We start from the raw sequence: 14,603 nt of genomic DNA, 5'->3' as shown, positions 1-14,603 counted from the left end.
GATAATCAAAATTATGTTTTGCTAAAGTCTTATATGTATAAAGAACCGGCAATCTCGAAGAAATCAAAGATAAATGGACAGTAATAGTTGCATGCATGAAACAGTTTTCAATTACTAAATAATGGTTTGTATTTCCCAGTATATGTAATATAATGTTAAATATCAGTCATATATATATATATATATATATATATATATATATATATATATATATATATATATATATATATTTATGTTTTTTATATTATATAATATATATATATATATATTTATGATTTTATATTTATATATATATTTATATATATATATATATTATATATATATATATATATATTATATATATATTATATATATATATATAATTATATTATATAATATTATATATTATTCGTCGCATATATAGATGCGGACGCCTAGTTGAAATTCCATCTATGACAACCATTTCCTAATTAAAAGGTCATAATCGTCTTAAACACCGGTAAAACAGGCCAGAAATTTCCGCAGCCACATAATGGGGTCAAAAGTATATGTTCTCGTATGATGGTAATTCGCATAAAAAAAGTCACATTATAATCACATTATTAAACCATTTGAATGCTGATTAGCGCTGTCGATATGATCCCTAAGTGAGACCATTTCCTTACAATAAACTTCTTTCCTGTTTTTCATTTACTGAGCACCTTCTTCCGTTTTGGAACAACCCAGATCTTATCTCCCGCGGTTTTCTTGTATAAATATTTGTGCGTATGTACGTATTGCTTCAGTACTTGCCTTGAAACTGGCGCTGATGCAAGTTTGAATATAAATAAGTGTTCCATTGATAAAATAGTTGTGTATACGCGATCTTGCTTGAGAACTGCCTCAACGGAACAAGTCTGGTCTTCAACTGGTATCAAAAGTCTGCATCGAGAATACTTTTTGGGGGAAGCTAAACTGTATTGTTTATTGAAAACGAAGATGATCATGAATGGCAATTCGGTGAAGCCTATATCAGTATTTGGAAACCGTTGTAAGGTACTGTTCCAACATTATGTTGTGTTTAAAGTATTTATCATTGTTATAGGGAATAAGACAAGACACCAAATAAGTGTTAATACACACAATTTTTGGGTAAATCAGTATATTACACATACAAAGTGCAATTTTACCGTTGAAGTTTTCTCAACACCGGTTAAGTGTATATGTGTTAAAGTTAATCTTCTTCGGCATAAACTTACGCCAAAAAGTCGGTAAATAAACGTCGCCATTCTTGTGTACTGGAGCCAGTACAGCTGATTCTGTAAAGCATGCTACGGTGTTGTTAATAAATGATGTTAAATGTTGTAAAATGTTGTTAAGTTGAACAATGAACTACGTTGCACTTTTTTATTTGCCTTTAATGTTTCACATGTATCTGCCGTGGTCAGTGTGACTATTCACCATATTCAATCTCTAAACAATAACAACAACCTAGTGGACTTGGTTGTCATAGACCAAATGACTCGCCCGGCACTGTGACATGCCCACGCAATCGCTCGAACACATATAAAAAGAGCGTCCCCTGCTATTTCGGTTGTAATCATTACTCAATTCAGGAATTATAGACTTGCTTCTAAGGCGTGCCTATGTAAACTAATTGTCGGTTAACCCTGTTCACGATAGTCGGATTTAAATCACTTCCTCTTGCTAACATCGGGAAGCAATTGACGAAGTAGCTAAGACAATAAGATAGAGTATTTACGATAATTGTTTCAATGCGGTGCACATGCACGTAAAATTTTTCTTTAAATAATGTGACAAGGCCTCGTATTACAAGTATTGCGTATTGTATTATCGTGCTTGGGCCAGTTGTATAAAAGGCTAGATAACTTTTAAGTTTTAACTGCAGTTTAGGATACAAAATGGCCAAGAGTTTTATGCAACTGGCCCCTGATGCATGAGAGACACCGCAGAAATTGGTGTTTAAGACGTGTCAACCCGAAAAGCTAATCGCTGGTTCACAATTGTGCATTTCTGTACCGCTATCAAAGAAAAACCTTTTGAATATCTTAAAAAAGTTCAGTTTTTCTTCGAATACGCATTCTGCAATCTTTTGACAGCTCATCATACACATCTGACCGGATTGAAATGGTCATTTTGAGGTTATTAATTCAGACGATTGGTACAAATTTCAGCTACTCGTATACATTTTATGTCCGTACCCTATAGGGCGAGTTAGTGCTGAGTCATGTGAATTCCAAAGGTCTCATGATTTCAACGATTTGCAATTTTTGTTAATCCTGGTATATAGCTAATCAATCAAACTAGTCAATCAATCAAGAACTTTATTGATGTGTCAGATAAATTCTGTAGACATGCAACATGGTACCTACTCTTTGCCAATGAGAAATACCGTTGACACAAAACAACATTTCAACTAAAGTTTTATTTGGTTCTTCTTCACAGTTCGGTTAGTTACTATGACTATGACTAAAATGAAAAATTTGTTACTTCATTAATTTTCTATATATCTTCTTCTACTTTCAGATAAGATGCGCCTTCTTCATCTGGCTTTTTCTTGATTTCATGGTGAACTGCGGAGGCAAAAGCATACCCAGTCTGCACTACATACACACGAATCTTTGCCCTCACGTCGTTCCTGAGCCAAAAGTCGACCTCAGCAACTTATTTGACACAAAAGATTACTTCTTTCCACAATACTATATTGAAAGAAAATGTGTCCCGGGGAAGGGCCTCAGCGCGTCGGGCCAGCCCACCTGGGCAAAGTGCTTGAAAATAAAGGGGAATTTCCATTGCGTTACGAGGTACAGGGTGATGGAATTTCTTAGAATCCCTTATCCAGGAAATGGAACGATTACGAACACATCTTCGGTGACAGTGCGTGTCCCAGTGGCGTGCGAATGCTCGGAATTCTCCATTGGTTAAGCGAGGGATTTAGACATTTCCGTTTTGACTCGGCGTGTTTGTAGTATAGATATTGTGAATAGCTGGTCCTCGGTGACTGAATGTAACACGTGAATCTGTATAAATATATTATTTTAAGTTATAATTTAAATTATAAGTGACGACGCATAAGAACAGACGACACAGAAGCCATTTAAAAGTGGCGAATGTCGAATTTTGAAAGAATAGTTAGACTTGAACATAAATAAAATGTTCAAACTAGTTATTACTAAATTATAATCTAAATTATCTGAGGGCGAAACATTGTAGAAGAGACGATACAATATTCAGTACGAATAGATTTATAGCTCGCGAAGCTCGTGTAGAATAAAGTCATATTAATATTATGCCTATATTTGAAGTTTACTGTGGTATGAACAATATGACGTTCTCACTCCTATACCTGGCCCCTTATTATTTTTTCTCCTTGCTAAACTAGATGACACATTTTAACCCTGACTAGCCGAATTCTGCATGATCGTTTTTGAGTTGACTGAAATTGAATTCCTACTTTAAGCTGGAAATTGAATAGATTTCTATAGTGAAAAATGGCCGCTCCTTGAAAAGAAAAAAAGCACTAGTACTATAAACAGAGTGCATAAGAGTTTCATTCCTCCTCTTGCATGTCTAAGTATACCCATGCAGATTGCTTATTTAAATTTGCTTGTTCAATATTCACCCTTACAGATTTCAGAAAATATGAGAAAGTCACCTATATACAGAGCTGCAAATAAACATGCAGGCATACATGCCTAAACATTCATATTCAAATTACCCGACTCGTGGTCAAATGACTCTCGAGTGTAAGTTGGCCCGATTTATTAATTATCACTGATTTCAGCAAAAATTCCTTGAGTTTGTATAGAAATCGATAAGGATTTTCACATCATTTTTAAATTCAAGTGTTGCTGAGGGGACAGCTTCCTGCCTCCCTCCTCTGCCCACTATGCTTCCTCCTCCTTGCCCCGTGCGCGCCTATTAGCAAACAAACCGTCTCAGGTGAAAGAGCTAGTCCGTATAATATAATCAAAGCGCCAGCCCCCTACCACACACACACACCGGGCCACCGGCTTCATTTTGACCTACGCATGCGCGCAAAAAATTACCCATGGGGCTGTTTCTCAAGAACCCGGTAACCCGAGATTTAACATAGCGTAAAATGCGTAAAACGGGGTATTGCATGAATTGAGTAAATAACATGTTCCTGGTAGTCGTGTATATATAGGTATATAGTCGTTCTAACAACTTGTTTGGTTTCAAAAAGACCTATTTTAATACCACAAAATCATCTCACGCTTCTGACTGCAGTTGTTCATATCATGAACCATGCAATGTTACCCGAGATTAAACGAAGCGGGACTGATTTTGAAACTTTCTCATCAGCTTTTTTTTTCTGTAACCGATCTATACGTTGATAGAACAATGGGAGATTACGCTTTTTGGAATATAGGATTGTAAGACTTCAGATTTAGTCAAGTGTGATATTTTTCACACTTAAAACTGGTTAAGACGCGGTTTCTATGACGAAGTTGACATGAAAGCAAATCAACTAGCGATTCTACTCGAACAATCTCGACGTATGAAGCAGAAACTAACCCCGACGCACACCAGGCATGCAAACTTGGCATTCGTAGCAAATTACCTGCAGCAAAAATTGATCGTGTGCGGGAAAGAATGTCGGTATTTTTGTTATTCGGGATACATTTACTTGACACAAAATTTCCTAGTCATAGGTCACCAAATGGAACGCATGCGTGTAATTGTCGATGAAGAAGTCTTATTATCTATCATCATGCATCATCACTTTGAAAGATTCTCTGAAAGTGCCTTGAATTTTCATAATACCCTACATTCGGCTTCGAAAAGGATTATTGGACAAGCGTTGGTTATACTCCACTACAAGCCATCGTCTTTTCTTATTTCTACAATTCACGGCTGATGAGCACTACTTAAGAGTTAAGATACTACTGTATACCCTGTCACGAATGACAAGTTTCCGTTAATGAGTGATTAATGTAATATATACGCCATTGGAAATAATAAATGCGGCATTAACCGATTCGTGATAAAAAAAAAACTTTGATTGAACCATTAATAAAAGCTGGCAAGTTATATTTCCTTTCCCATGCCCTGTAATTATGACGGCCCCTCATCAGCGCATCCAGCGAGCTAGTTAAGTAAATAAACATACATCAAAACACTTTTAACGATCATTCAAATAGCTCTTTGATCATTCAAATAACTTCAGACAGTCTATAACACTCCGGTTGAAATGAGACCTAATTTCCTGTCGACTAGTTACCGATGACACTCGGATGACCTCAACCGTCATCGTTGACTATGGTCAAACAATTAACTATGAATCGAATATTGATAATTTTCGAAGCTTTCGAGCCCACACGTCTACTGAGGTATAAATTACACAAAAGTTATATCTTAAAACATATCGATTTTCAATCTCTGGCGATCATTTATTTGCAGGGATTTTAAAGAAAACCGCACGTAGTGACATTGTGACAACAATAACTGTTTTCGCATAGATATATTTAAGAACATGACCAAATAAGATTGACTAGAACATGACAAAAGAACCCTAAAAATACCTAGCGAGATCTAGAATGCTGAATGTCAAGGTTACATTTATATACATGCATCGCGAATTTGTCTTTCATAGCCTCGCGGAATATGCTAAATAGGTCTTCGAAGTCAAGTACATTAGTACACCACTGAAACAACTGGAAATTTCGTTTAATTATATTTTGTACAAAGTATGGAAAAAACCAATCATCATGATAATCATAAACATCATATACAATTTCAATACTATCGGCCTTTAATTTTTTTCCAGCGGCCGGAAAGAAGTGTTTGTGAATTATTACGTGAATTTTCAAAAAATTCCAAAAAAATTCAGTCTGAAACTTCTTGTGTTTGCGTTTCATTGCATTGAATTTATACTTATAGTCTATTTCAAACATGCCGATCACTCGTGTTCGGAAATTTGCAAATTGTCATCAAAATGTCATTAATTTCCACTGGGTATGTTTGATCACGGTTAATTCCATAGCGTGATAAACATTTTGGAAACTGCTAGTGAAGTTATAGGCATTGAACCATGAATCAAGGTGCTTTATAAAATTGCAATTAACACCGTGGTTGGTTCGTGACGCAGTATGCTCAATTTATTGACTGAACTAAAATTGAGACGATTTTCGACTAATACGGATATGCATGCATGCATCTCACGTCATTTGCGGGATCACGCAATTTTTTCTTGAACACCGAAGGTTAACATGACGCAAACCCTCTGCCCAGACAACTATCATTGAATTTTACCTAAAATAATCCAGTTAAGCTTGCAAATGAGGTCATTAAAACTACTGATAGCTATAACAAGCTTAAACAGTAATCTCAGGTTTTTTATTGTAATACTGAACTGCATGTCTAGCGAAATTTTCGTTGCTTATTTTATCAAAAGATTCTTGGCCTAAAAATCGCGTGAAGCAGTGAATTCCTTGATACTGAAAGTATATAAAATTATTTTCAGGGGCGTGCGATATTTTTTATTGGAAAAAAGCGAATGATTATTTATGTTGATTTCATTTTTCCAATAATGAAATTATGGAAAATACTAGTTTTTCGATTTGAGCAGTTCGTATTGCATGTTATAAAGTCAGTTTTTTATCTTCTTATCCGAGCTACAGATGTTTCATTAACGACTGTTAGCTTTTTGGCTTTAAAGTTTATATTTAATAAGCCGTAGATGAATGACAAAACCGTCGCACAGACGGAGCTTTCCTAAGTCAATTATTTCAATTTACCAAGGCTAGTGGAGAAATGCCTTTGGGCTGTTTTCCACTAGGAGGAATTTCGCTTCCAGTGCCAAATTTTTCTTTGCGATTTTGAAATTAGTTGTATACAAACACGAAAACTACGAGCATAGCCATGGACGAATTCCGGCTGTGCCTTGTGGAAAACATGCAGCCTTCAACAAGTGTACAATATTTATGTATCATTCGAAACCGTTCGTTAGAGTTGCGGCATACAAGTTTCGCTATTTAATTAGCTAAAGACACTCGTAAGTATAGCTAATACTTTGACATGAATTGTCATAAAATTTGCCATCGTTGATTTTGGATGAAGAACTAACTAAACTTAAAAATCTTCCTTCTACAAAGACATTTAGCTACAAATTCTTGACTTTTACCCAGATAAATAACGAGCCAACACTTTGCACGTATACAAAGAGAAAATGTATGAAATGAAAAGACATATATAGTTTATAGGAAGGTAGATAAAAGTTAAAGTAAGTATATCTAATTTATTATTTATGTGTGCATGGCGCACATTTAATACGATGCAAATATTGGTCAAGACGGTGGGACTTGATATTCAATTTCTGCATGTATTCAGACGAAGATTTTCATAAGTATTTTGACAATTTAATTTTAAAAAGGGCGCGACTTTTGACTGATTTAATTTCTATCAGACTGGTAATATGCTGTCTATTCTAATTTCTAAACTTTGCTTTAATTAACCATGCTTCGTCGACTTGACCTGTCTTAACAGGGTTAGGTAATGAACAGCACCCTTGCCTTATGTGCTAACAGGCTCAACATCATAATCTAACAAGATCAACGTCAAACTCCAATAAACCATCAATGCTTGGATCATCAATCTGTACATGCAAAGCTTCCGTATTTATTATAAAAATCGTCCCCTGTCGGCATCTAATCTAAGAACAGCGGGCCACTGATTAGTTCCCGTTCCGTGTGAATTGAGCCAAACCTAAACACATGCAGACAGTCAGCCTGACCGCAAATCATTACACGGAGAATATTGACTAAACGTCAGCCAGAGGCTAGCAAAAGGTATAATTGCATCGTAGCAGAAAGCCAGGAATTATCATTCAACAGAATATAAAGAATGAGTTCAAGACCAAAGGTGAGTTGATACGCCTTCGGTTCTGTGAGCAAAGCAATAGGCTGCGAATAATGTAAATATTGCGGGTTAAATGCGTTAGTTCACAATGATTTGGCACTGTGATGGCAATGTTTATCTGGCTGGGTTATAGCCCACGCATGTATAGTTTGCCAAACAAGACGTCGACAAACAATTTCTGAGAGATTATTTCGAAGACTAACGGGCTTAATTCTTGTAAGACTATAACAGCATATACATATATAAAAGCCCAAATTTATAGTCCGATGACTCAACGCTAAATCTTAATGCGCATTTCTTCCATCAACATTCGTAGGATGAATGGTGTTATTTTGACGGAAAAACGTTTGTTATACAATGGGAATTGCCAAATTTTACCAAGGCCAATGAGGTTTTAACCTTGGCATTGATTATAGCTATTTTGCATAAAGTGCGCGTCGGTTAGCTGTATAATTCTTCTTCATTGTTCTCAACTAACGAGTCGTAGAGAATATCGCCGAATACATGCATATTAAAATTATCGATTGTGAATATTTGAACGGCTTAGCTCTCTTTTAAACCATTGATGTGTGCAGAAAAGAACTCAATTATATATTGCATAGTCTTGCATATTATAAGACATATTGTTATATAGGTGCTGTGTATTTTAAATGTGATTGGTTCATTCGTAGTCACATGACTTTAAATAAATGCAATGTTTCCCGCCAGGGAAACAAGTGAAAAATTGTTGCCCGCATGTATGTTTTTGTTCCTATATAACTTTTTTGTTCCTATAAACTTAATGTACACTACCTCGGGAAATAGTGAGTTTTGTTTTTCCTCGAGTCTCAATATTTCCCTCGACATTCAGACTCTCAGGAAAACGAAACTATTTCCCTCGGGAGCATCATTAAGTGTATATTATTCTTTAGTCTATTGTGTCTCAAAAAATAAATAAACTCACCCTTAATCTTTAAGTTCATTTCACATCTTTAATTACTTGGACCCATCAAATGAGATCTATAAAAATACACTGAAATCGTTCTCGGATGGGACAAATTAAAATAAATTAATATTCATCATTGTGGTAAAATCTATCCTACAATTAAACAATAAAAAAATAGATGTGCTATTATGAATAGTTGAGATTTAATCAGAACAAATTTTATATATGAATAATATATGATATGGAAAGAAGGGGAGGAAATGGATAATAAATATGGGATGTACATTTGAGGGTGGAATGTGTCATCGTCATGATTAATTCAACTCTGGCATGGCATGTCTGTTAATCCTTGTCCTATACACCCTTTAGTGTATTTATTTAGCTTAGGAATGATTTCCCCTGTCGCATTTTTTTGTGCGCACGTATATACATACGTAAAACCTGAATTCAGATTTTAAACGCTTTATAATTAATTACTCGTAAGTCATATGATCAGGTATAATAATACGTCACGTGTTCATATCTGATCCGGCTCACCCTACTTTGTATATTTTTTCAAAAAGCTCTTCCTGTTCTCATGCGGTGCTCTTTATCGTGGTTTTAAACTTGATTCAACAACCTAATTTCGATCATTCAACAGTATTTTAATACGTAAAACAACAAAGTGAATAGATGTAAGGGTCTGTTTCCGTAGTTTAGGATTAGGCAGCATAGGCAGCCCGGTCAATGCGCGTACCACATACAATTATCCTAAGGCTAGCAACTCTCTGAAAAAATATAAGGGATTAGTTAGGATTTCGTGAAGTCGTCGAAAAAAACTGAAAAACTGTTGAAGTTACCATTTGTTTGAATTTCAATGCCCTATAATACTGAAATAAACACCAACATGCGCCCAAATATAGTCCAATGTTGTCAAACAATTGTTGTCCTACAATTTCTACATGCAGTCATGCGGACCATGATGTTGCAGTGTGACAACTTTTAATAATCATGACGATGATCATCGCCTTTTAGTTGAGAGCCCTCCTTTCTTATTCATGGCAAGATTTAGAGCAAATATTTGCATGGAAATCAAACTGAAATTACGGCCATCGTCAAATAATTACGAGGTGATTTCACACTCAATAACGGAGAATGAAAACATGTCAGTAAAACAAAAAAAAAGACGCAATAAAAAGAATATTTGTTTTTTAAAAAGGAAGATAATATTGCCACGTTGACAACAAAAAATTCTTACACCTTTTCTTGTAGATTGCTTCTGCCGGAAACTTCCACACGAAGTTTTAACCTATACATAAATCATGAATGATTTTAAAACAGTCCAGTTAATCCTGTACTATATATAACACACTATATAGGTAATAAGTTATGGGCAGAGGTATGTTCCAGTCATGGGAATATCCGACCACAATGAAAGAAGAAAAATAATCAAGGTATTAAAGGTAAGACTATACGACGGTTCTTTTGCGAAACCTATACGGCTATTTTGGCACTGCATTAAAAGGTCCCGGAAAGATATTTTGGGAGTTCACACCGGCCATATATACTGGCCAAAAATACTGACCAAAATCCAATTTGCTTGCGTCTAAAAAAAGGCACATCGCGACTAACTCCTTGCTGAAGTGCCTTACTTAGTGGTTTTGCTGATATACTTATATTTAAAGGGTCAGTAGATTAAAAATATACGACAACATTTCTGACTTAAAAAGGAAATGCTCCTAAAATAGCTGAGACTGCCGTTTTAAAAGTAGGTTCTCTAACTGTGATATAACTATTTTTAATTAGGCTGCTTTCCAGTAATAAGTGTTTCTCGTACGAACGCGTTCACGCATAGGGGTTATCGAATACAGACGGAGACTGTCCAATTTTGGCAAAATTTGTAAACATCCCTCGTACTATTAATCCCGAATTGTGCTCGCCATCGCATGATTATAATATCGTAAATTCGCTATTTCAAGAACTATTGTTTCCCGTACCAACTCTCTCGTCTTTTTTTCCAGGTATTTGTAGTTATCAGCACAATCATCACCTTGTTGGCGTACTTCAAATTGTACCTAATCCACGATGCCCAAATAAGCAAGCCAGGTACGAAGGTGGTAATACATCATTCGAATCCATGCCGTCACGTGACACCTGAACCGGTGATCATCATGCAGGAGAAATTTGACAGCAACGACTATTTTTTCCCGCAATCGTACAACGAGCGAGTATGCGCTACCCCAAATAAGACGGAAAATAAAGAAAACGAAGGCGACGAAATTCAGAAATGTCTCACGGATTCCGACAAAGCCGAAGGTAATATAGTTTAAGAATGTAATTAAAAGCGCTGTTACACGGTGCAATTTCTTATGCAACTTACAATTCTACTTTTAAGGGATGTATATTTGCAGCTGCGAAACTAGACAATGACATAGACCATGCATAGACAATGATTACACTACGCGGACGTTTCTTTCACTTACATTTTGTAGACACTTCACTAATTAACATTTCCTAAAAGTAGAGTAGAAATACATTGTAAGTTGCAAGAAAAATTCCATCGTTTAACAGGACCTTTAGTTATAAACTCTGGTATTACACGAGACCATTGAATACTCGACATTGAGATTAACTCTTACCATGTGTAATTTTCTGTTTTTGTGTTGAATGGAATTTATGTTACACTTAGTATACCCAAAGTGGTGAAACGGACGACTCGAAATAATTTTGTAGAGATTTCGTAAATAACCAAATATACCCTCTCTAATAACCTTCCTTACTGAAAAAATACGCACCCTCGGGGGGTGGGGGGTGGGGGGGTGAGGCAAACGAAAAAAGAGTAGGGGATAGATAATCGTCATATTAATTAATTAATTATTCGTCTGGAAAAACAGCTTGTAGCTTGGGACTCTGGTGATAGTATGGGCTGCAGCATTAAGCTATAGGAAGGTTTGCAATGTAGCGAGGGTTCCTGGATTTAGTCTTTGCCGGGAATCGACTGGGCCTCTCAGGCAGATGCCTCCCCTCTATGTTACATAGAGGACTGTGTGATGCATTGAAAGTAAACGTGCAATTTCCATGGAATGATATTACATTTTTCTCAGATAGATTGTGCCTTCTTCGATTTCATGAGATATAAAGTTCCCTATATATAGTTACCCCAGTTCTAGCTGGCCTGATCTTCAGAGCACGACAAGATCATCTTAAATGGCCCGTTTAGCTTGTTGGAAAGCCCCGGTGGTCAAATATTATCCTTTGGGGGATTTTTAGAGAAAATTTTACCTGATATGCTTCTTCCTTCACAGGTCAATTGCATTGCGTGACAAGATACACAAATTTAGATGTTGTCCGGATCCCGTATCCTGGAAAAGTTACAAGTGAACATTGGAAAGTAGAAACCATCCTCGTTCCAGTAGCGTGCGAATGTTCTAGAACCGAGACTGTGAGAGCATATGGAACGTAGAATTGAACTAAACTTTTAGTATTTAGTCAGCCTTCAGTTTCGGCGAGGTGAAATTTACTATTGACCTCTGATCGTAGTTTTAGACACATCTGCTTGAAACCACTCGAAGCCGGCTCCATATAGGGCAAGATTTATACTTTCTGCCCGGAAATTAAAACGGCCATTAGAAATTGCCGCGGTAGCAGGTAAACTTGTAGCAGGTAAAGTAGCTTGGGCATATGCCAGCAGAAAATTATACAGTTACAGCGGTTTAGGTTCGTGTAATTTGAAGGGTTCGTAAAATTTTTAAAGCGTCGTGTGCATGGGTTTCTGTCTATGAAAAATGTAATCTTTACCACCCTTTATTTATTTTGTAGTGAAAAATAAAAATACTTCCTAGAAACTTTCTGAAAATCGTAGAAATTTAGGAATACTCCGGTTCTATTGTATTGTTCTGTAGAGAAAAACATCCCCTCACGCGAATTCTTTTTGTCCACATGATATATAGGCTGTGACACTGGGAACATTTCATGTCTGTGTTGTTTTTTTGTGCAAACGTTTTTTGAAAGCGTTCCTTTTTTGCCCTGTATGGGATCATTGCTTGGTTGATATGGCGACAAAAAAGGTAATACCATCTGATTCGATAATAGCGCGTGTGTTGTTGGTGATGAAACAGCACTAAAATGTGAACAAGAAACTGAATTTTGGGGACAGAAATTACGTACGGGCCATTTAATTTTTTATGGGAACAGATTTCAAGTTCAACCAAATGAATAATTTTTCGCCGCCTGACACCCTTGGACGTTCTCTGTTGGATTTTTTCATTCTGTCGCAGGAGCTGGCTTAAACAGTTTTTGTGTAGTGCATACACAAAATGAAAAAAAATCTGGGTTTGGGACGATTTTCCCCTTCGTGTCTTCTTGCACGACAAGTTTGAAACCTTGCTACATGTTATTTTGCAATCCAACCCCGCTTGTCGAAAAACTGAAAATATTTTCTCACTTTTTAACATAAACAATTTCTACTGTTTCATTTTCAATTTTTTAATACGCTCGTTACATTATTTTTAAAATAGATACCTTCGTACTTATCCAATATAGTATATATTTATAATTTTTACCCTTTTTACCTATGTTTAATTATATAACTTGCTGGCTTTTGTTTCTCAGTCCGATCATCTGTACTACAACTTTAACTACATATTGTATCTATTTACTTCGTTCCATCCCACTCCATCAGTGAGTTTATCTTGGTTGTTTATCTTCCGCATCAATGTTTTTCGTAGGCGCGATTCACTTCCCCAAAGTTTGGAGAATCTATGTGCAAGAAATATAACCAACTAGTTTTACGTACTGCATTGCAAGACCGCGCAATTTTTTTTTCTAGCGATGTAAGCGGCGATGAAAAGCGTTAAGACCAACACAGACCGGACGCGATGCGGCAACGCGACGCGAATTTTGAGTTTTCAGAAGCATATAAATTAAATTCTGGAAGCAAAATTTGGAAACTATGGACGCTAGAGCAGTTAAAATGTTTTATAGTTATGTAATCTACAAGAATATTATGATCGTTTAAAATTTATTTGATTTTGAAAAATTAAAAACGTTGAAAATTCGCCGGTCAGTGTCGGCCTTTATACTTATAGCTGTGGAGAGCAAATCACGCTTGCAAAAATGTTTGCGCACTGCTCATGAATTATTGCCAAGGGCTTGCAGAGGCTTTAGGGGCCCGGGGTAAAAATTTATTGATTCCTTTCTCTTGCACCCTGTGGCGCCAGCAAAAGGGGTAAAGGGAAGTGGGGGGGGGTTGGTTGGGCGGCGGTTGGCTAGCCCCTAATGATTTTTAGAATCGGCTTTCAGATTTGTAAAAATCAATGCGAAGGGCAAGGGTTTTAAATTTTGAGATTTTACCTGAGGAAATTTTCTCCTGGACATTACACCCTCATTATTGGGGTGCGGGCCCTTACACTCCCCTCTACGAGAAGCCCTGAATTTTCTAATTGTGCACTTCCTTCGTGGAGCTTCCTAGTTCCTCTAAGCCTTACGGACAACGGAAGGTCGAAATGTGTATCCTACCCTCAATAGAGCAACCACTTACATCCTGTTTCGTTTTTTTCCAGCTGCATGCATGTTTCCTGCCACGCCGACACTAAAACATTCTACCTGCTGAACCAATATCATCATTGCCAACGTCGAGACGGCGAGGACTGTCAAGAACCTTTTCATCATTTCGTGAAACTTTATAGTGCAGTATTTTCCTGTTTGCAGAGCGTGTTTCGCGAGTGACTGGCGAAATCAGTGCAAGATTTTAGCCTTTATACTGGCGTTCGGTTTGGATACGATTTGATTGCTAAGGCGTTTCATTAAGAAATGGTGTTGAGCAAATGAATCGTTTTTC

At 36.5% G+C, this 14,603-nt stretch overlaps 1 protein-coding gene across 1 annotated transcript; it reads left to right on the top strand.

Annotated features, from left to right (window-relative positions):
• The first annotated feature begins 7,624 nt into the window (after nt 1–7,624).
• Nucleotides 7,625–11,153, top strand: LOC114537260. The gene is made up of 3 exons (XM_028558398.1): nt 7,625–7,863; nt 10,144–10,227; nt 10,786–11,153. Exons 1-3 carry the CDS (start codon nt 7,846–7,848, stop codon nt 11,092–11,094), a joined length of 411 nt encoding a protein of 136 aa, XP_028414199.1. The 5' UTR covers nt 7,625–7,845; the 3' UTR covers nt 11,095–11,153.
• Nucleotides 11,154–14,603: the final 3,450 nt, after the last annotated feature.

The sequence above is a fragment of the Dendronephthya gigantea genome, unplaced genomic scaffold, assembly GCF_004324835.1.
Source record: "Dendronephthya gigantea isolate DGI-Jeju-01 unplaced genomic scaffold, DenGig_1.0 000155F, whole genome shotgun sequence".
NCBI classification, from domain to species: Eukaryota; Metazoa; Cnidaria; class Anthozoa; order Malacalcyonacea; family Nephtheidae; genus Dendronephthya; species Dendronephthya gigantea.
Note: the sequence above shows the minus strand (reverse complement) of the source record. Positions and strands in the feature narration are given on the sequence as shown.